The 22,178-nt window shown below is 41.7% G+C and overlaps 1 protein-coding gene across 2 annotated transcripts in view; it reads right to left on the bottom strand.

The window, feature by feature from the left end:
* The window catches only part of onecut2 (one cut homeobox 2), a 47,382-nt gene that overhangs the window by 19,478 nt on the left and 5,726 nt on the right, over positions 1 to 22,178 (bottom strand). The window contains exon 2 of one of the 2 annotated variants that reach the window (XM_083983776.1): positions 21,795 to 21,893. The exons of the other annotated variant lie outside the window; for it this stretch is intronic. Coding sequence (XP_083839902.1) covers positions 21,795 to 21,893 — 99 coding nt within the window. The remainder of the gene's footprint in view (positions 1 to 21,794; positions 21,894 to 22,178) is intronic. 2 annotated transcript variants of the gene reach the window in all.

Below are 22,178 nucleotides of genomic sequence, written 5' to 3' on the forward strand. Positions count from 1 at the left end.
GCTTTGACAACACTACAGTATTGGAGGATAGCAGCCTGGACTCAGGCCACATACACAAATGAAGGGGTACATTTTAAAAACACTATCGGCTGTTTACAACCACCGCTGAGCAAGAGGTCAAGTCTTCCAATGTGGCTCCTGAGAGGCATTATTCCACCTTAAAGCCTGTCCTCTATTCACTTGAATGGAGTCTTGTTGAGTCAAGTGCTGAGTCTCAAGAGCTGGTAACACTCACTGCAAACACATCAATGTATTATACAGAGGTTTTAAGAGTCAAGGGCTGCTGAACGTCAATAGAAACATCAAGGTAATGTTTTATTGAAGTAGCCATTTGAAGTGAATACGGAGAAACAGAGAGAGCAAACAGAGAGGCTAGGGAGTGAAAGAGAGGAGGGGAGGAGCAGAGAAAGAGGGAGGGAGGAATAAGAGGATTGAAAAGAAAAACATAAGGAAAGCAGGAGGAGAACAAGACCATCCTCGCTATGTGAATATTTAACCTCAAAGAATTTAACATAATTGTTGCAGAATGTAAAGAAATAACAGTTTTGTTTCAAAAACACCTGTGTAGTGTAATTCAATCTGTGTTGGATGGCAGCCACGATGGCATACCATCCCGTAATGTGATAGTGAGTCACCGTATCGCCCAGTCTGCCCTCACTCCAGAGGAGGAAGAGGGACAGCAGCCCCATGGGCCACAAACCAGCTTCAGCAGCAAAGAGAAGATGTGATGGAAATAAAAGCACAGTTAACATTGGGATTGTTTTCACGGCTGGAAACAGCTTCTGGAAGTAAAATATGTTGGTGTTCATTTTGGATATAGCTGCCATCATTTTCTGTCACTCACTTGTTTCATCATGTGTTGTAATAAAGTGGCCTTGGGCAAATCAGTGTGATTTGAAACTGGGTCGTCTGGTGGAAGCCCAGATGTTCTTGGTGGATGAACTACACCAAAAAGTGACATGGTGGAGTGTAGGCCTGAAGACAGGCAGGTTTCCAGTTTACAACAGGTAAGGTGTGCACACAGCCAGGATGTTTTTAGATGAAATGTATGAAATTCCTGTTGTGTATAATCATAATACACCAGACACCATGTTACACATACCTCACACTGATGGATTTAATAGTTATTGTCAAGTGCACATGAAGAGATTGTACACTCTGTAATTTAATCTCTATAAATCCCTTAAAATATTTTAGAAATTAAAGCAAAGCACACAAATCACATTCAAACTGAAAACACACACACACACACACACACACACACACACACACACACACACACACACACACACACACACATGAAGCTAAGGATCAGAGCACTGGTCATACAGCCTGTAAACCTCTGCACTATTCCTTTAAAAAGAGAGCAGAACAGTAAGGCACAGTACAGTGAGCTGTGCTTCTTTTTTCACAGCATCCTGCTTCAGTCTGTGGCTCTTGATGCTAACAACTGAGCTGACGGGGAGGATTTTCCTTTTTGTCCATTTCCCCCTCTGTCTGTGTCTTTGATGGACAGACACAGACAGATGAACAGTGAAGAGGGAGTCTGAACTGAAGAGGTGGAGAGTGAGGGGTAAAGATGGAGCATACAGAGAGAAATTAAAAAAGGGAGAGAGTGAGAGAGCAGAAGGTTTGGAGATCAATAAAACTGAATATAAAGTCATAGATGTCTGTCAGGGCTGCACTCAGACAGACAGGCCTCATTCTCAAAGAAAAAAGGATTTATAGCACAAAAGCCTGTCATCATGTGGAGAGCTCCATCTATCTCTTTATATAAGTCTGTCTCTCTCTGCCTCAGACATTCCTCCTTTATTTGTATTTTACTCTTTTCTCTTTTTCATCATTATTTCCTCAATCACCCTCTTTACCCCCCGTTCCCTTTTGTACATATTTTTCTTCTTTGTTATCTCCTCTGCTATTTTCGCCTTCTCTTTTATTTCGGTCCTATCCATCACCCATATTTCATCTCTTCATTTTCTCTTAAAACTCTCTCCTTTGTTTCCATTATCTCTTTGACTCTCCTCCTTTGTCTTCCCCGTCCTTTCTCTTTCTCCTCCTCCATTGCTTTTCTTTCTTCCTGCCTCCTTTCCTCTGCCTCTCCCTCATCATCCAGCCCCTCCTCCCTTTCTGTCTCTCTCCTCCCTCCCTCTTTCTTCGTGGCTCTCCTTTTCCTTCTCTGTTTCTTTTTTTATTACACCATTACCACTTAAGCCTTGGTATCCATTACACAGAGGGCATATAAGTGCAGGGTAAGTAGTAAAGTCACCCTTCGACATACACTTCACTGCTTGTGTGTGGCGCCACATTCGCTTGCTTGGACACTCTGTCATGAGCGGGCAGGGCTGTGTGATGCTGGGATGAGACCGTTCATCAGATATGACATCTGTTAATGTCTGCCACTTCCCTCTGGTGTCACAGGGGACTTTTCCCCCAAATAATCACAAATGTTAACTGTTATTTAATACACTGTGTCAGGCTCTCCACAGTACTTCTCATAGTGTAGCACTAAGATGTGTTGACAAGTCATTTCAGTCACATGGTCTTCCTTCACAGCATCATCACTTAGAGGATCTCTCCAGAAATAATATTTATGCTTATTGATCAATAGTACACTCAAGGTACCAGTAGTTGTAGCAGTCGGTGATGGTGCTTTGAATCAAGCTGCATTCAATAGGTTGTTCTGTAAATAATTTAGTTTTTGATATTTGACCTGTTTTTTTTTTGTTAGCATATTTGTTTAAGCATCATTTTCAAGGAAAAGAATACAATCATATTCTGCCATGGAGTAAGGAGTACCTCAGGGTTCTGTCCTGGGTCCTCTGCTTTTCCTTCTATTTATCTCACCTCTCGGCCAAATTATCCACAGTCATGGAATTAACCACTGTTACGCTGCACGCTCAGGCTGGTGATTCATCTTACACAATAAAATTAGAGATCTCTCCGGCTGCAGTGAAAAGTTGGATGTGTTGAACTTTTTGCTCCTTAATTCAGGCAAAACCAAGATGCTGCGGTCATCACGACCTGTCATAGACACAAGTTTGATCATTAAACAGTAACTCTTGAAAACTGCATGATTTCTCATATCTAGCAGCCAATAATCTAGATGTTACATTCAACCCTCTCTTTAGATCAGATCAGAGTCGAGATCTCACCAAAACCATTTCCTTCAACTGCGTTACATAATGAAGATTCAACCTTTTCTGTCCATGACTGAATCTTGATTCAGGCCTTTGTTTCATCTAGACTTGATCACTGAAACATTTTGTTTTTGTGTTGAAGTGTTTCTGATTATATGTAAAGTTCTAAATGGACTTGTTCATTCTTACCAGCCCTGATCTTTTAACTGTATAGTCCATACTGGTTACTCTCATAATGTAGGATTTCCTAAAAAGGCTTCAGCTGCTGCAGAGCCCTTTCCTATCAGACTCCTTTGCTGTGGATCAGCCTTCCTGCTGACATGAGGACAGCTGACTCCATTCAGGCTTCACATCCAAACTGAACACACTTTTTTATATGTTAACCTTTAATTAGCCCTTAGTTCCTACAGTTTAGGCTTAGTACCTGTTCTCCTCCAACCTGCAGTAAATGACTCAGTCTCAAACAGTTTGCCTCATCACTGATGGTTTAGATCAGGTTGTAGTGCTGACCAGATTATTGTAAACTCTCTGCCACTCTCTGCATCATCAGCAATTAGTTTTCTCTCTTAAGCACATGAGCACCAGGCTGTCAGTCTCTCTGTCTCTCCCCTCTTCGCCTCTCTTCCTCTCCCTTGTCTCTCTTTCTCTTCCTACCCAACCCAACCCGACCCGTCAAGACAGAGGTCCGCCCACCCTGAGTCTGGTTCTGCTCCAGGTTTCTGCCTCCTACAATGATTTTTTCCCCCTCATCATATGTGCTACTCAATGTTGGATCAGTTGTGTGTCTGTAAATTCTATTATGAAGAGATGGTCTACACCTTCTCTATTTGTAAGTGTTTTGTAAAGTGTTTATTTCATTGAGATGAAATGAAATGAGAAAAAAAACTGAAATTGCCCATACACATTCAGGTTCACCCTGTGTTTGGGGTAAATTACCTGAGTGCACTGTTATTTATTAATAAGAGGTTTTCTACATTGATGCTCAGGTTAAAAATGCATACGTTTACTGATTCACCTCAAACATGTGGAAACTGTCTCTGTTTAGTTTCACCAGTTATGTAAAAGCCAAGCTAAACATATCACACACGTTTGTTACAATCCATTCAATCCACCAACAATATGATCAATGATGTATTGGTCAAAGCAACCACTCCACCAAAAAGCACATAACCAACGAATTTCCCTACGGGGACAATTAAAGTATATTGAATTGAATTGAAATTGAATGAAGAGAATATACCAAATGCCAATAAATACAGTAAATTAAGACATTAGGATTGAAAATGTTTCATCAAACACACAGAATGCACACTAACACACACACACACACACACACACACACACACACACACACACACACACACACACACACACACACACACACACCGAACAGTTAACACTTCTCTGTCATGTTGCTACATGTATATTCTACCTGTGTCCCTGTGTTCTGACTCAGTGAAGTGAATCTGGTTTCAGAGGGTCTGGCAGACAGGAAGTCCCAGACCTGACTAGAAGCTCATGCTGGCAACATGCATCATATCTCAGCACTTAAACCCACACACACAGATTTACATAGAGACACGCGGCATTGTAGCACTTAGCAGTCAGCACTCCACCATGAGCTTTTGTGTGTGTATGTGTGTGTTCGTGTGTATGTGTGTGTTTGTGTGCTTAATGCACCAAGATACTTTCCTTCTTCTGTTTTGACAAGATAACCGGAAATGGAACAACAGACACGCTGTTTATCTCTATTCCCCTCTCTGTCTCTCAGTAGAAACAGTCTTATGCTATCTCTTATGAATACGGCAGCATAGACATGTACCTTCCTATTGATTCAATTAGTTTTATTATTTTGGATTCTAAACAAATTCTTGTCATCTCCATTTTCAAGGGCCCACTGTTGAAAATGACAGAGGTTTTAGTTACACACTCGATGTCTTTAGACACGTGTCTTGGTCCATCACTTTGATCCAGATTGAAATATCAACAACTCTTTTATTCCTGTTGATGTCCTCTTCTCTCTCCATACCTGTCCGTCATGTCCCCATTCAGACACATTTGGAGTAAAAGTAAAACTACTCACATGCCCATTTGACTTAGCTTTCTTTTGTTTAGCGCTAATTAGGAAAAGCAAGCTAACATGCTAAATGAAGCTTCTGACTATGCTTAGCCTATATTATAACATGGGACTGTGCATTCAATAGAGCTATGGTTGACAATGTGTTCAAAGCACACAATCAATATAGCAAGACTGTGAAGTAGTTACTGTCTTGTTGGAGTGACTTAATCAATAAAAATTATTAACTTTTTACAATTAGTCAATTAATCATCTACATATTTCTGAATGATATGCAAGATATTGGTGTAACGGCTGGAAAGAGAGAGGACACGGTGGTGGTACTTCCTCATTTGCTTCTTCATTTGCTTTACATTTACATGTCCAAGCAAAGATACAGATGATGACACTCAGATGTTCCTTCATCCCCATGGACACACTTGTTACGGTTATTCATGTGGTCAGTGTCAAATAAACCGTCCTGCTGCTGTACAGTAAACTCATTGAAGCACCACACCTGAATTACTCCACCACTGAAAATAGATCCCAACAAAACCAACGTTTCCACCTGTTTGAATGGTGTTTAGCTGTTTTAGGACGTTACAGAGATGATGACTGAACTGCTAAATGAAGTAGGCTAATATGTTTGTGAAGCAAAGATTTACATCTCCAGTATGATTACATCATAAGCAACATGTACAGTACTGTAGGTCTTTTGTCTGTTTACAATAAGAATCAGTTCTTTGAACCTTCCAGTGTGAATTATTCCACATTCAACCTCAGTGTTAATGTAAAAGCAGCATCACATATACAGTATACAGACCCAATGGATCATTCTGTTTCTGACTGACTGTAGTGAGGAACAAAGAGGGACTAAGAGTGTGTGTCACTGCAACAGTGTGTGTGTGTGTGTGTGTGTGTGTGTGTGTGTGTGTGTGTGTGTGTGTGTGTGTGTGTGTGTGTGTGTGTGTGTGTGTGTGTGTGTGTGTGTGTGTGTGTGTGTGTGTGTGTGTGTGTGTGTGTGTTTATCAGTGTATAATCTGTACGTCCACAAGGTCTGTGATGACATCACCGGACAAAGGTCCCTCTGCCTGCTGACACACACACACACACACACACACACACACACACACACACACACACACACACACACACACTGTAATGTATCTCCACTTGTTTACCAGAAGAAAGCAGCTGACCAATCACAGCCTCTGGTGGCTCAGTGATGTCATTGGGCTGATGAAGAAATGGCCTCAGAGGAGTTTGATGTCATCCACCTCTCTCTCTCTCTCTCTCTCTCTCTCTCTCTGAGTGGGTCTGTTTTTCCATTTAGTCTCTTTCACCCACACAGTTTGGATGGTCACTAAACAAACAGATTTATATTATCATATAAAAACAACAACACCAGTTGACAGTAAAACAAAAGCAGTGTGAGGGTTTATCTCTCATGTTCCTGCTTCTGTTTGTCATGATGTGTGAACTAAACTGCTGACCGTCTCTAAATCGACTGTAATATTTTATTCTTTCCCTTGAATTTATATATGTTGAATTAATGTATGAGCCGCCCTGGGAGAACACCTTCACCACGGCCTCAGAGCTGCAGTGCAGTGACCTTTTTCCTCTCATGACCTCTAAAATTGAATTAAGTGTGGATGTGACGTTTGAGCAGCTCAACCAAAAACAGGGGTGCAAAGTCATTCAGGGTAGAAAAGATGCAAAATGTCAGGGGATGGGGGAGTTGTGGCTTTTGGAACCACTAAAGAAACAAATTATATGTGACATTCATAAACTAATTTCACACACTACAGCTTAAAGAAAAAGTGACACAGTTGTATTTCAATTCAGCCTCTGTCGCTCTCAGTTAAGATAATTAGGCTGTTTAGCAAATTCCACTTGACTACATCATATAACATTTTCCTGAATCAGTCTCGTGTTCCAAACTTTTTCAAAAAGCAAATTGTTAAATTAACAAACTGTTAGCTTTTTGGCTTATATTTAGTAATGTTACACAAGTCCTTTCACAGCCTCAAAGGGATATTTCAACATTTTGGCAAACTCGCTTAGTGCCATAATCCCTATAGTTTTAGGAGTAGGTTAGGTTTGTTACCTTTAATTGTCGGTGCAAGCTGTTTTTAGATCAGCGGAGCAGAGACGTGAGCTGCTCAGCTAATGCAATGGATGCTCATGGTATTTCTGTGTTTCCCTCATCAAACTAAATACACAATCCAACAACTCCAAAACACTCTTGTGGAGAAGTTGTGACCTGCACATTCACCACGCTATGAAATAATAACGTATAATCATGTAACATTACGACACATGAAGCAAATACTCGGAACTACTTGCGCTTTTGAAGTCACTCTGCCGAGCAGCCGTGTCTGGAATGTAGTTCAGGCTACACATTTGCCTCTAAAACAACTCTGTCTGGTAACGTTGTGTTATTATCTCATAGCGTGGTGAATGTGTAGGTCACAACTTGTCCACCAGAGTGTTTTGGAGTTGTTGGATTGTGTATTTGATGAGTTTGATGAGTGAAAGGCGAAACGTCTCTGCCTCGCCTATCTAAAAGCAGCTTGCACCAACAATATAAGGTAATGAACCTACTCCTAAAACTATAGGGATTATGTCATTAGGCGAATTTGCCAAAATGTTGAAATATCCCTTTAATGTCTGTAACTGGCTACAAGTGGAATAACAAGTGGCCCATAGCTAACATTAGCACTGTGTACAACTCAAGCCCAGTGGGCTGACCTCCTCGTTCTTCCCACCTCTCAGGTGGGAATTATAACAAAAGCGTCTGGCTTTTGTTATCATTTTCTTTTGACAGCTCAGAAAGCATTGTTCCCATTTCATTGCCCATGACTTGAAGGCAAAGAGCCATCAACACCAGATGCCACATCTTCACCCAAACATGAAGTTTACACATACGCAAAATAGTGATTTATCCTTTTCTTGTTTTTCATGTTATTATAGAGAATAAAGTTGCAAATACAGCCACTGACTCCACAGCCATATTATATTTCATTATGGGAATCATAGTAGCTAGCTCAGATGGTTAAAATATCTAGAAGTCAAGGCAAGGCAAGGCAATTTTATTTGTATAGCCCGTTTTTACAAACAGTTTGTCTCAAAGGGCTTTACATGGCATCACAACAACATCCTCTGTCCTTAGACCCTCACATCCACTGAGGAAAAACTCCATGGAAAACCCTTTTAACAGGGAAAAATCGGAGAAACCTCAGGGTGAGCAACAGAGGAGGGATCCCTCACCCAGGACGGACAGACGTGCAATAGATGTTGTTACAGACAAGACAGTTTACAGTTTATGTCACAGAATTTGCGAATTATGGAAATGTAGAAGTGCTGAAAGTCTCTGGAAAGAAAGTTTGAAAAGCTGAAAACATCCACTGACCTTTAACCTGCAGAGTGTTGACAGTGTCAACAGTCAGTCAGTGTCAAATCAGAGAGAAGCTCTGTTTGGACATCACACACACACACACACACTGACAGATTAATAGATGATGAGTTAACCAGCCTCTCAGTACCTTTTCTTATCAGCTGTGTGTGTTTTTGGGCAGCCTGGCTCTGTCTCACATACTCAGCCTCAACAGAGCACAAACACAAGAGAGATAATATTCTCTGATCAACAGGTCGCATTGTGATCTGTGATTGATCAAAAGGAGGTTGGGCACCTACAAACGGACATCCTGCTACACCACTCGCAACCATGTTTGTCCTCAAATGATCAGCAGAAGGCGATACAAATTGATCAGATTTCCTACCCTGAAATAAAATAAAATCCGCTCAGCGTTCTGATTTGTGTACTTTTATTTTTATCTTCATATTTTATTTATTCATTTCTTATCATTTTATTAAGAAATGTATTTTACTTTTAGAGTTAATTCGACTGTTTTTTTTTCTTTCTATTTTTTTCCTCTTTATTTTTACTTTTTTCTCTGTCATATGTTGCTGCTCGCTGTGTCCTGTTAAACCTGTCTCCATTAAAGGCTGTAATATCTACAATTGGATCCCATCCATCCAATATGAAACATAATCCAATAACAGACAGATTCACCTTAATGAATCCAGTTATCTGGCCCAATCAAATAGAGGAGGATTCCCTTCAAACCCATCTGTCTGATCCACATAAAAGTGGCTGCTTTTAATGCTTTTACTGCCAAATCTACAGGAGGAGAGCGCAGAGGAAAAGAAGAGCGATCTGAGCCGTAAAGTCTGGTTTCTCTTCTTGATCAGTGGGGTTTAGTTTCAACTTGAACGGCAAAAACAGCAAACATGGAACAACAAAAGGTCAACTGAATAAATACAAACTCACCCCGGGAGAGAAAAAAGACGTCACAAAGAGGTGAATACAAAAACAACAGGGCTACACTGATGACAACTGGTTCCTTAGGTTCTTTAGTTCTAGTGAGTACTAGCTGCTGCCTCGCAAAAGCTAATGGGGATCTTAATAAACCAACCAACCAACCAACTGTGAAAACACATGCAGGACAGTTATGCTCTTGCAGCACGGCCAACATGTAGGACTCCCTCTCCCATTCAGACATGCAAACAACATTTACACATTATTGTCACTGATCAGGCAGCTTGCTTGGTGCATTCACTTCTGAATGCCTGTTATTAGGGTTCTAACCCCAAAGGGTTAGGGTTCCAAGTCCAGCTCAATGTGCTCTACAAAAAAGCCTCTTGGATCGTAAAGGCCACAAATATAGATTTGTTGCTAATTTGCATAAACCAAAAAACAGTCAAATGAGTAGAACTTTTCAGATTTTGACACCAATTTTGGTGCACCGCCTCTGGGGACTAAGATAGTCATATCTATTATGAATGAGCAATACTGGTCATTGCCGTCAACCAAAATATTCTTTCAGAGGGCGGGGCTTAGCAAATATTGGCCATAAATCATTCACCATTTGTCTAATAATCATAAATATTGGTAGATATCTTCAGAACAGGACTAGGAATATGCCTACCAAAACATTTTGAGCTGGACCCATAGGTGCCACCACAAATGACATATAAGCACAACTGAAAAACCAGATTTGGATAAATCTTGAGGTGTGTATGAAGCTTTCAGCTCAGCTGGGTCAAGAGGTAGAACCCTGTTGATGTTGCTCAGTCTTGAGACAGAAAGGTTAGAACCCAAGAATTGCCACCTGCAGCTATCATTTATTTATTTCAATTCATTTTAAATTATTAATTATACCATTGTTGGTATTGCAAAATTAAGCATGTTAAGCAAAAATTGCTGAAGGACTTCTATGAAAGGTTAGGCTATACCAAGATTGATTGATATTGATTAGTCAAGCTATAGGCCGAGCGTAGTTATAGGTACAGGTGAAGTCCCTTGCTCCTTGATCTTCACTTGATCTGGAAGTAATTCACTGCTCTGATTGTCATTGTCATTGAAAATCTACACCAGCACAGTTTTATACCAATATTGACAGACAGATAAAAACTTAATTTCTTCGAAAGACAATCTTTTATTTCCCCATTTAACCTGCATCAAATGATTAGTAACTTGAGTTTACTGTTTTTACAATTACCATTAATGATTAAAGATTAAAAAGGATGGCAGGAAATCACAGGGAATCAAACACATTTGACTTGATGTAAAGACTTCTCTGCCTTAGCCTACATGTAACAACTTTAAAGACCTAACTATACACTTAGAAGCTGGTCTTCTATCATCCTGGCAGCATAAGCCTTCACTTCTGTCTCCAGCACACGCTGCAGGTTGTCAGCCTGCCGTCTGGCCCTGAGGACTTGAGCTTCATACCTCTGGGTGTGTTGGTATGAAACCTCATGGAGAGCTGTGTTCTTCTCTCTCTCCTCTCCAAGCTCCGTAGTCAGTTCACAGTTTAGTCTGATCTGAGTGTTGAGCTGGGTTTTCAGCTGCTGCAGCTCTGTCTTTAGAACCAGCTCCTGCTCTGATGCTTTTTGTTGAGCTAAACTGATCTCTTTGGTCATCCTGTCAATCTCAGCCCTCAGGTTTTTCTCCACAAGCTGATGTTCTGACACCGTGGCAGCTTCATACCTCTGGCCGTGTTGGTATGAAGCCTCCAGTTTCTCCAGTTCTTTCCTGGGTCTCCTTCTCCCGGTTGAAACACATTTGTTTCAGGGATTTGGATTTCTTATCATAGGCTACATCGTGTAGCCTTCGACACCATCATTTGGGCCTGGATCTTGATCCTCAGTTGTTGGATTGTTGCCTCTGGACTACAACTCGGCATTGCATTAGTTTCAAGAAAGTTTGAAAAACGTTATGCTTAAAAATCACACTGTGTGCTCAGAAAAGACTGTCTGGATCATGAGCTATTGTGTTCTCTTCTGTATACAAGTATTGTCTGATGATGTCACAACAGACCTTTTGACATCGAAGCTGAGTGTTCCATTTTTTCTATTTAAATGATTAATTAATTAATTAATTGATCTATCCTTAGTGCCACCGGGCTAACGCTCTGCACTGACCTCTATGGCTGTGGAATAGCTGTCAATAGGTATTATGGTTTTTGATCAATCACCGCTGAATGTTGAGATTATAATGGGTGTGTGTTGTGTGGAACGTTCAGGCTAGAGTGGGTGACATCATCAGCCTGAGTGGGAGAAGTTGCCTTAAATTGTCTGAATTTCTTCTTCCCACGCTGCTCCCAGCCCCAAATTAAACTCTACACACATGCTTTTTTCCACAGTTGTAGACAAACATGTCCTCTCTCGCACAATGTGCTCAAAAAAACAGAGAGACTTACAGAATTTAAACTGTGAGCCTCTGAGTGCAACCAAGCCCCTTCCTGCTGCCAATTGACTCCAAAACAAAGATTCCAAAGACTCAAGTTCAGGAAGTCCTCTGGACGGTCCGCTTCTTTTTCTGCCTCCATTCCTCCCTCAATGGGGGAATTTCTAGGGTTAGGGTTATGAAACAGCAGCTCAAACTGACATGACTATAAGTTATTACAGGAGATGTCCCTGTTAAAAGGGTTTTCTTGGGAGTGGATGTGAGGGTCTAAGGGTAGAGGATGTTGTTGATCACCTTTGAGACAAACTGTTTGTAAAAATGGACCATACAAATAAAATTGCCTTGCCTTGCCTCATTCCACCACAACAGAGCTACAGCATGGTTTACAGATGAGACTTTAGTCAAAAGGTTCAAAGAGAAACCACAAGTTCCTTTAGGGATGCACTAGTGTTAGCATGTTCCCTTCCAGCTAGCATGTTATCAGTTAGCTCACCTGGGTAATAAATGGAAAACAAATGGATCGAGCACATCACATCCTTTGATAAAGGAGAAACAACTCATCAGTGAAAAAATGTGTCATTAAAGGGATAGTTCACCCAAAATTGAAATTTCACTCATTATCTACTCACCCTCATGTGGACTAAGGGCTGGGAGAAGTTTCAGAGTCCTCCGTGGCTTCTCTGAGTTAAAAATTTAAAATTAAATAAGTCTATATTTCAAGCTTGTTTTGTAGCGGAAGCTCCTCGAAGCTCCTCTTCCCGGTTCATCAAATTTGGACGAACTGGGAAGAGGACAGACCCTGGTTTGTCCAAATTTGACGAACCGGGAAGAGGAGCTTCGAGAAGCTTCCGCTACAAACAAGCTTGAAATATAGACTTATTTAATTTTTTTCGGGACAATTTTGCATTTCGGGGCTTCAATACAAGCAGCATGGAGGTATTTGGATGTTTTTTGGTGTGTCTTTTTGTTACGAAGACAGTTGGTATCCATTTGCAACCGTTATATGGACATGCACTGCTACGCCGAGACCCCCTGTAACTCAGAGAAGCCACGGAGGACTCTGAAACTTCTCCCAGCCCTTAGTCCACATGAGGGGGAGTAGATAATGAGTAATTATCTCAATTTTGGGTGAACTATCCCTTTAAACAGAGGTGTTGGGTGTAAGTTGGTATGCTGGGAAATATGACAGCGGTGTACCCTGACCCATCCATGCACATTAGCATTTAGAGGAAGAAGAAGTAGAAAAATACTTTATTCATCCCATGGAGGGAGATTCAAATTGTCCAGCAGCTTACATAACTTATAGTGATATGATATTACAGTAATTGCCAAGGATAATGATAGCCACAAATAGGATTGTGCATTTTGATGGGAACAGGAATGACCCTTTCAGTTTCTACAGTATTTATCATGCACCACCATTGTGAGTTGCCTTTGGATCTATCAGACATCCTCCTGAGGATGCTTCAGTGTGCACAGACATTTTGGGCCAAAGCACAAACTATATAAAAAAAAGAAGGATTTTACAGATAATGAGATAAAGCCTCTGCAGATGAATCTAAAATCTCATTTTACCACTTCACTGATTCTACTGCTCTGCTTCGGTTTGATATGGAATCCACTGACAACCAGGTCACTGACTAGAAAGCCACCTGAGCTCAGCCGCCTCAGCAACAACTGACACCACAACAGCAGAGGACATACAGTGAATTCATATACCAGCCCATCGACAACAATCAATAATGACTACAAAGACTTCTCTCTGAGAAAACCGCTTTGTTTAAAGAGACTTGTATTCTTATTGGCCAACACAGCACGACATCACCATTTATTTTCAGTGCCAGTGTTGATTACCATCACAGAGGAAAGGGAAGCCTGTAGAGATCACCAGCTCCGTGTGCACACTCACATCTTGCTAAGTTATTCATTTGCATGTAATATCTTATACAAAGTGGTCTGTTATTATTATTATTATTCTGTGGTCTGAGCCAATGAAATACACCTCTCTCTCTCTCTCTCTCTGCTCTCTCTGTCTCTACACCCCACCTCTCCCATCTCTTCCAGGAACTGGTCTGGATCAGGTTCCTGCAGATCAATGGAGATCTGGGTCCGCACCGTTTACGTTATCATTGCCAGTATTAATGCTCTTTTAATCTGCTCGGGATTACAGCCATCGATCCACATCAGCCGTCCACATGCGTGGCAGAGCCCAAACTGCTGCTTCACGCTCACACACACACACACACACACAAACACACACACACACACACACATTTCAGGAAAAAAAAAGACACTGACTTGCAGACAGAACGAGAGAGAGTGAGAGAGACACGAAAGAGAGAGGAAGGAAAAATATGCATTTATGCATTGTTTTCAATTATAATTATTCATTAATTATGTGTATCTGGTGTATTTTACATTGTTTTAATATTATCATATAACAATGTTAATAATAATAAATAATAATAATAATAATAATAATAAGGGTTCTAATAGCAGCAACTACAATAGTAATAATCATGATAGTCAAATTTTCATTTGTCTTTTTTTTTAGTGAATGAGTGACTCTGATCTTGTGTTGACATTCTGTTTGTAGCACGGTTGGTCTTTCACTATAAAGCCTGCCCGCTGCCTGACAGCTCCCTCCCGCCTGTCGCTGGTCATTATGCCTCCGACAGAGTTATTTCAGCTGCACAGTGACACCAATACTAATTAAAGCCGCAAGCGGCGATGGCGGCCCTCGCTGCCCATGCCACCGCGGGGCCTGAGGCACGCTGTGGCGCGGAGCAGAAATGGAGGAAAAACCCGGAAGGAGGCCAAAAATGCAATGTTTCGTTCATCCACCAGGGGGCAGTCACCGCATGTGGTCTGGTGCGTTCAGGGGCCGCCCCTCATCACTCGTGTGAAGTTTGGAGTGAATCGGACAAAGCATGAGGGAGTTATGAGCTGTTAAAGGTTCGTCCACTAGGGGGCAGTAATGGGATGCGTGCAGGTGTGTTCAGGGTCAGCCCCTCATCACACATGTGAAGTTTCGTGGAAATCGGACAAAGCATGAGGGAGTTATGAGCAGTTAAAGGTTCGTCCACTAGGGGGCAGTAATGAGATGCGTGCAGGTGTGTTCAGGGTCAGCCCCTCATCACACATGTGAAGTTTCGTGGAAATCGGACAAAGCATGAGGGAGTTATGAGCAGTTAAAGGTTCGTCCACTAGGGGCAGTAATGAGATGCGTGCAAGTGTGTTCAGGGTCAGCCACTGATCACACATGTGAAGTTTCGTGGAAATCGGACAAAGCATGAGGGAGTTATGAGCAGTTAAAGGTTCGTCCACTAGGGGCAGTAATGAGATGCGTGCAGGTGTGTTCAGGGTCAGCCCCTCATCACACATGTGAAGTTTCGTGGAAATCGGACAATGTTGATGCAAAAAATGGCACTTCCTGCTACCACCGGGGGGCGCTATGAGTTACGTGGGAAGTTAATATATCGGGACGTTCAGGGCGGAGCCATCATCATGTCCAGCAAGTTTGAAGTTGATTGGATGAAGTATGTGGGCGTGAGAGCCACTCGTATGTACATGGCGAGCACGCCATAGTGTATTGAGCGCTGGCAGCCACGCCCTTTGACCTACGGACTCACGGAGCACAAGATAAGCTCAGCTAGGTCTGACGATGTTGTGTACCTAATTTCAACTTGATCGGGCGAACGCTGTGGGAGGGGTTAATTTTAGGCGGGAAAAATCAAAACCAAAATGGCCGACTTCCTGTTGGGTTGAGGTCATGAGGTCAAGAGGCTTTTTTGCATATCTGGGTATAATACATATGTGTACCGAATTTTGTGTGTGTACGACAAAGTAAGACGAATGGCGATGCCATTGACACGGGTTTGTAGGGGGCGCTATTCGGTAATTTAGCGCCGCCCATGTGCGACCACCCAAAAATGTCGAATTTCGGATCAGGCCGGACGTCCGGGCAAAAGTTGGCGCATTTTCGAAGTCGGGAAAGGGGCCAAATTGGGGCATGAAGGCGACGGAATAATAATAAGAATAATAAACAGTACGATTTCAATAGTCCCTCCGGCGAGTGCTACTCGCCGCTCGGGCCTAATTAAAGTGAAAGAGGTAGAGACAACGAGAGGAAGGAAACAAAAGAGGAATGACAGAAAGAAATTTGGAGCGAGGTCCAGTTGGCTTGTTCTATATAAACATGTGTAAATCAATCCTCCATGATGTTAGGAATACAGTGTATGTAAATGATCAGCTCCTGCTCTGCACCCTCTCCACTGCATCAGGCCTGACCTAAAAACATTTTTTTTTTTTTTTTTTTTTTCAGGTTTCCAATATTGATTGGACCTGAGACTGAATACAACTGGAACCTTGAACAAATTATATAGTTTGCAAGATGAGCCTCATGAGATGTATCGAGTTGTTTTCAACAGGGACTCGAAAAAACATGACATTTCACTAAAAATCCAACACCAGACTGTGAGTGCACAAAAACAAAATCATAAAGATACAGAAGATCTCTGGAAAAGAAAACTAAAATAACAAAAACAAAGACAGACTTATTCATTATTCTGATGAAGATTAGGGTGGGAATTCCTTTTCCCTTCTACTCCTGCAGCTCCAGTCTGATCACAGGCCACAAGGAGAGAAAACTACTCAGGGGTCACACAAACAAACAAGGGATTTTAACAATGATGTTACTGTGGTGAGATACACAAACTGACACCATCCTTTGCAGCATGGTTCAGAGCTGGTTCCTGTTCTCCCTGCAGCTCCTTGCGTATGTTTGTGTGTCGTATTGCGTAGCTGATTGTGCGCCGCCTCGATGAGCTCAGAGTCCAGGTGTCACGTTTGATTTGACCGCTGCAATAAAGTGGCGACAGGACCATTTTCTCCTCTGAACCCGAGCAGCTCAGTCGGCCCCAGACGCATTTCTATTGCTCCAACGCGACCGGAGCAGCGTAATTGGTGTGGACAGTCTTAATAAAAAATCACTACGCTATTCCTCTGATATTCTTATTGGGAGCTACAGTGAAGGTTGTGGAGGCTCTGAAGACGCGAGGCTGATGTTTGGAGTTTACAGATTGAGTAAAGATCGCTGTAGTCAGAGCCCCCACATAAATCAACAGGCAAACTCTTTCAGATATGTGCAATCTTCCCCTAGAATTCACCTGCTAGATAACAACAGCTGGTCTCCAACCTCTGCATCACACTTTGAATCAATAGGTGTTGTTGGTATACATTTGTGGGTACGGGCGGGTTTTTTATTTGCTAATAAAAGCTGGTTGAACACTTTTGTCATTTCTGTTCACACCAGGTTGATGTTCTGGTGAAATGGTCATTGTGTGTTTTTCAAACTTATTTCAGGGCTGGATGGTGTGTTAAAGCAGAAGTAAGCCATCCGGTGGTTTTGGCTAACTTCCTGTCAGCCGATGGAGTTAGCAGTCCCCGCCCTCGTCCCTACGTCACCACATTCACGCGCATCCCTTGGCTGCACACACAGAGAGGACCGCCCCTTTATGCCGTTCTCTCTCCTCATTGGATAAAGGTTGTAGGATACAAGGAAAGTTTTCTCCTGGGCTTACAGCAGAGCAGAGTGACTGACAGACCAAACACTCTATAGAAGTGATTGCCGTCGGAAGATACAACTATTTAAGACTTATATTAACACAAACATTCCGCTTACTTCTGCTTTACAGTAACATCACTGCTGGCTGGAGTAAGAGTAAAAAACTGTCTACTGTAGAGTCATTGAATCAGATTGTAGCTTTTTTATTATTCCCTTTGCCGACACAAGTCAAATGCTATAGTCGTTGAATATTTTTGTGGGAGCACTATGATGAGCAAGGTGACGGTTATGTGAGTGGCAAAGATAGCAGAAGGCATCAATCAGCCTTACATCTACATTCTTCACTCCTGGTTCTCTTCTTCATATGTTCTGGCCTGTTCACAACTGTCCAACTACTGGGAAACAACACTTAGAACCATAATCCAAGAGAGAAAAAACAAACATTCCACCTGAACCAAGGTTAACTCTATTAGGGGACAGGTCGATGCTGCCTGTAAGGGCCAACAAAACCAGACTATAAGAATAGCTTTGACAATAGCCGATAAATGCATAGATCTAAATGGAAGAGTGAACACCGCCCATACCCTCGCTTTGGCTTAGTGAGCTGACCTCTGGTATAGAAAATAATACAATCTAAAACAAAGGCCAGATACATTTGAGGGAATATGGGGTAATTTGATTGAACATCTGAACACAGCAGACATAGTTGAATGAAGGATCACACCAAAACTAGACGTAATTGCTGACTAGAGAATCTATTTATATTTTATTTGACTTTTCCTTTTATCAATGTATCTATGTATTTTCACTATGTATTTTTCTTCATTTGTTTTGTTTTATTTTATCTTATTATTATTTTTTGTCTATTTTATGTTATGATCTTATAGTACTATGGTTTGTATTTAAGTATATTTATGTAAATATACTTAAATACAAACTACTGGTACTGTAATGGGAAATGTGGGGAGGGTGCGGGAGGGGGGCTTGGGTTGAAAAATATGTTCACACTGAGTTACTCAAACACTTGTCTTGAATATGGAAAAATCTAATAAACAGAATGTTAAAAAAAAAAAAAAGAGTCTCCACTCCTGCATGATGATGTCTCTAAATCCAAAAACACACAAGAGAAAATAGTCAATATAAACATGTGTAATCTGGGATGGATCTGTGTGCTCACATCCCCAGATTCCTCAGTGACAACCACTCACAGCTCCTTCTGGACACACAAAAGACCTTATACTAGGTTTTTCCACATATGCAGTCGTGTTCCGACGCAGCCTCTGTCAAACCTTCTCACGCTGACACACAAACAAACATCAGAAGTCTCTCCCCACCGGCCTTAAATCCATTATTACAGATCAATAGCAGCCTATGAATATGCAGCAGGTCGGAGCACAAACCCTGAAAACAGACACAGACCGTATTCCCACAGTCTGAAACTGTACACACACACACACACACACACACACACACACACACACACACACACACACGTGGACTAACTGCTGGTAATCCGTGTCATAAAGCAGAGTCCAGCTCATTAATAATGCACTATGTCTGCTCGCAGCAGGATGCATAAAATGGAAAATATTTAGGTTCAGTCATTCAGATTTTCAGGACAGTTTGAGTCTAAGTGGACATTAAAGGATCTGTCATCAGATGATCTATGGCTTTCTCCTCCAACACATGAAAAAAAAAAAAGCAATGGATCCTCATTACAGCATTGCCACAGAGTCTTCCAGCAACTCGGCCTTTACTGGAATACATGTAGGAAGTGCAGCTTAACAGCAATAAACAAACAAATAAACAAACCAACCAAACTGCGACATATAGAATGAGTGTGTGAGAGCAGCGGGGTGCCGTGCTGTGGGAATTGATCCTGTGATCTGTTAGCGTCCAGCTTTGTCTCCTGCTGCAGCGTGCCGTTTGCACTCAGCTATTCTAACACTGATTTCAGCATTGTTTTCTTTTCATCCATAATTCACTTTGCAGTCACAAACGGGGCAGCATCCTCCAACCAAACAATGGACTCCTCCTCTCCCTCTCTCCCTCTCTCTCTCCCTCTCTCCCTCTCTCTCCCTCTCTGGCTCTCCTTCACCCTCCATTTTGCCTGGTTAACCCGGCTGCGAGGTGAAGAAGTGAAGTGAGCAGACCGAGGCGGGTCACGCCGAGATTCCCATCAATAATTCATTGGGCCGTTGCTGCCTCTGCTCTTGTGTTCAATTCCCCCGACAATCACATAATACCTCCCCACCAAAAGAGAGAGAGAGAGAGAGAGAGAGAGAGAGAGAGAGAGAGAGAGAGAGAGAGAGAGAGAGAGAGAGAGAGAGAGAGAGAGAGATGGGTCCAAGGGAGGAGAGAGAGAGACAGCGAGGAAAAGCAACAGATTCAAAATGAGGCAGAAGCAGAAGGCAGAGAAGGAGCCAGTCAGATATTTATACAGATTTGTTACTTCCATTGGAATTCTCATTAAATCTGTTTTGTCATTTCTCTACTCAGACTAGGTGGCCAAAGGTTTGTGGACACCAGGACACCATGCATGATCTAACACAGGGGTTCTCAACTACACTCGTCTCACTCTGGGCTCCACATATTCCCATGGTCATTAAGTCACGACCCACTTTTATAGAATTCAAACCAAGATTTTTTTTTTAAGCCTTTAAAAACTCATTTTGCTCTTTATTGAGCAAAGTGCATTTCAGAGCACATGAATGAAACTGAGGAGGACCATGACAACTGCATGTACAGAAGTGAATAAAATAATATCAAACTGCACAAAATGGAGACCAACAAAACGATATATTTGACTTCTAATGCATCTCTGCATTCAGAGCATATTCACAAAAGTGAATAAATATCAAATTGCACAAAATGAAGACCCACAAAACAAAACAAGATTCACTGCATTCAGGCCACATTAATAAGAAACTGATATCTTTGCATTCAGAGCAAATAATGAGTAAGTGAGGAGGAGCATTACAACTGCATGTGTTCGCGTGACGCATGCCTTTCAATATAGGCTAAGTTATTTTTCAAAATAAAAGACATGTCCAACATCAGATGTGCATTAAATATTATTTACTTTTTTGACCAGCTGTCCGCGACCCATCCAGAACGGGTCCGCGACCCACTTTTGGGTCCCGACCCACCAGTTGAGAACCACTGATCTAACATATCCTAAAGCCACAGGCCTTCATCTGCAGCTCTGACAGCCTCTGTTGTTACTTAAGTACAGGTTACTTGTGGTTTTCATGATTTTCGGTTGGTTCCTAGAGCCTGCTCCCAATATTTCACAGTATTTTACATAGAGCTGTTGTTTTGCTAATTGATGACTGATGACTTGCTGGCTACTTTCAGCTACATCCATGGAAACCTGCAACTAACAATTTTCAAAAATGTTGATTTCTATCAGTCAAAAACAATTTAACAGTTTCAAAAAAATGTTTTAGAGGGATCTGACCGGTCTTAATTTTGCCCAACCACCTGACAACAAACAACAGGAATGTGCTCATGATGTGTGGTTTGCTAGTATTTGACTTTTTGAGAATTCACAACCTGGTTTAAAATAATCCACAATATGAATATAAGTCACAGCCATAGTCCAACCATGTGAAATTGACATTAATGTGAACAAAAGTGTCAAACTGAATAATCAAATGAAACTAAATGGCAGTTTAATTATCAGGCTACAACGGCTCTGTTCCAGTGGGGGAGGAGAACTCTTAACACCACAGCTCCAGCTCGTCCAGAATGAGAGGAAATGCTTCACAGTTTGAGGTAGGAGGACCTGACTGGTCTCAACCTCATTCAACACCACAACAGCCTGGCTGCAAAACAACATCCACCTTATGGATTACATGTGTCCACAAACCTTTGGCCATGACAGCAAATTTTAAATGTGTAAAAATGTGAAAGACAAATTCCTGGAGCTTGATATGAGACAGAGACAGAGACAGAGACAGAGACAGAGAGAAAGGGACAAAGAGAGAGAGACTGCTGGGGAGGCTTTTTATCCTCACACTAAAATGAGAAAAATGACTTTTGGACAATTAACTGACCATTCAAGGTCCAATATGTGATAGGATTCACAGCATTGGTTTATTATAATAATTATTCCTGCTGTTATGAACTAACAGGACATGAATGCAGCAGACTCAGCGAGTCAGAAAACAAAAATAGCTCTCTTCTTCTTCCCTCTCTTCCTTCTCTCCCTCCTCTCTGCTTGTCTCAGGGTCAGGGGAATATTTGCTCCATCTATTGTCTGAGTGTTGCAGCTCTGACCTTTGACCTCAGCTCTATTGGTTTCTTGTGGTGCTGTTGATCTAGGAACTGAAGCTCCCTCTGCTTCTACAGTCGTTCTACAGTCACCGTGGAGGAGAGCTAGAACAGCAGGCCAAACCAGGATGACAAAAAACAAAAGGAACATTTTCATATTAAAGCTTGAAAGGAAACAATCCCCTTTTTTTGTTGTGTGTAAAAAAGTATCATAAAATTATAACACTATTACCCAATAAGCCGTCTCTTTTTCACAGTATCACCCGTAGTGCCTGCCCTGACTGGCTCCTCTTACCTCAGCCTTGATAATATGCAACGTCTTTTTCACCTAAACTTAGCTGCTGAACTGAGCTTTCTATTTGTGCTGTTTACTTTTTAATGATATTTAAT

The sequence above is a fragment of the Trachurus trachurus genome (assembly GCF_905171665.1).
Source record: "Trachurus trachurus genome assembly, chromosome: 12".
In the NCBI taxonomy this organism is placed as follows: domain Eukaryota; kingdom Metazoa; phylum Chordata; class Actinopteri; order Carangiformes; family Carangidae; genus Trachurus; species Trachurus trachurus.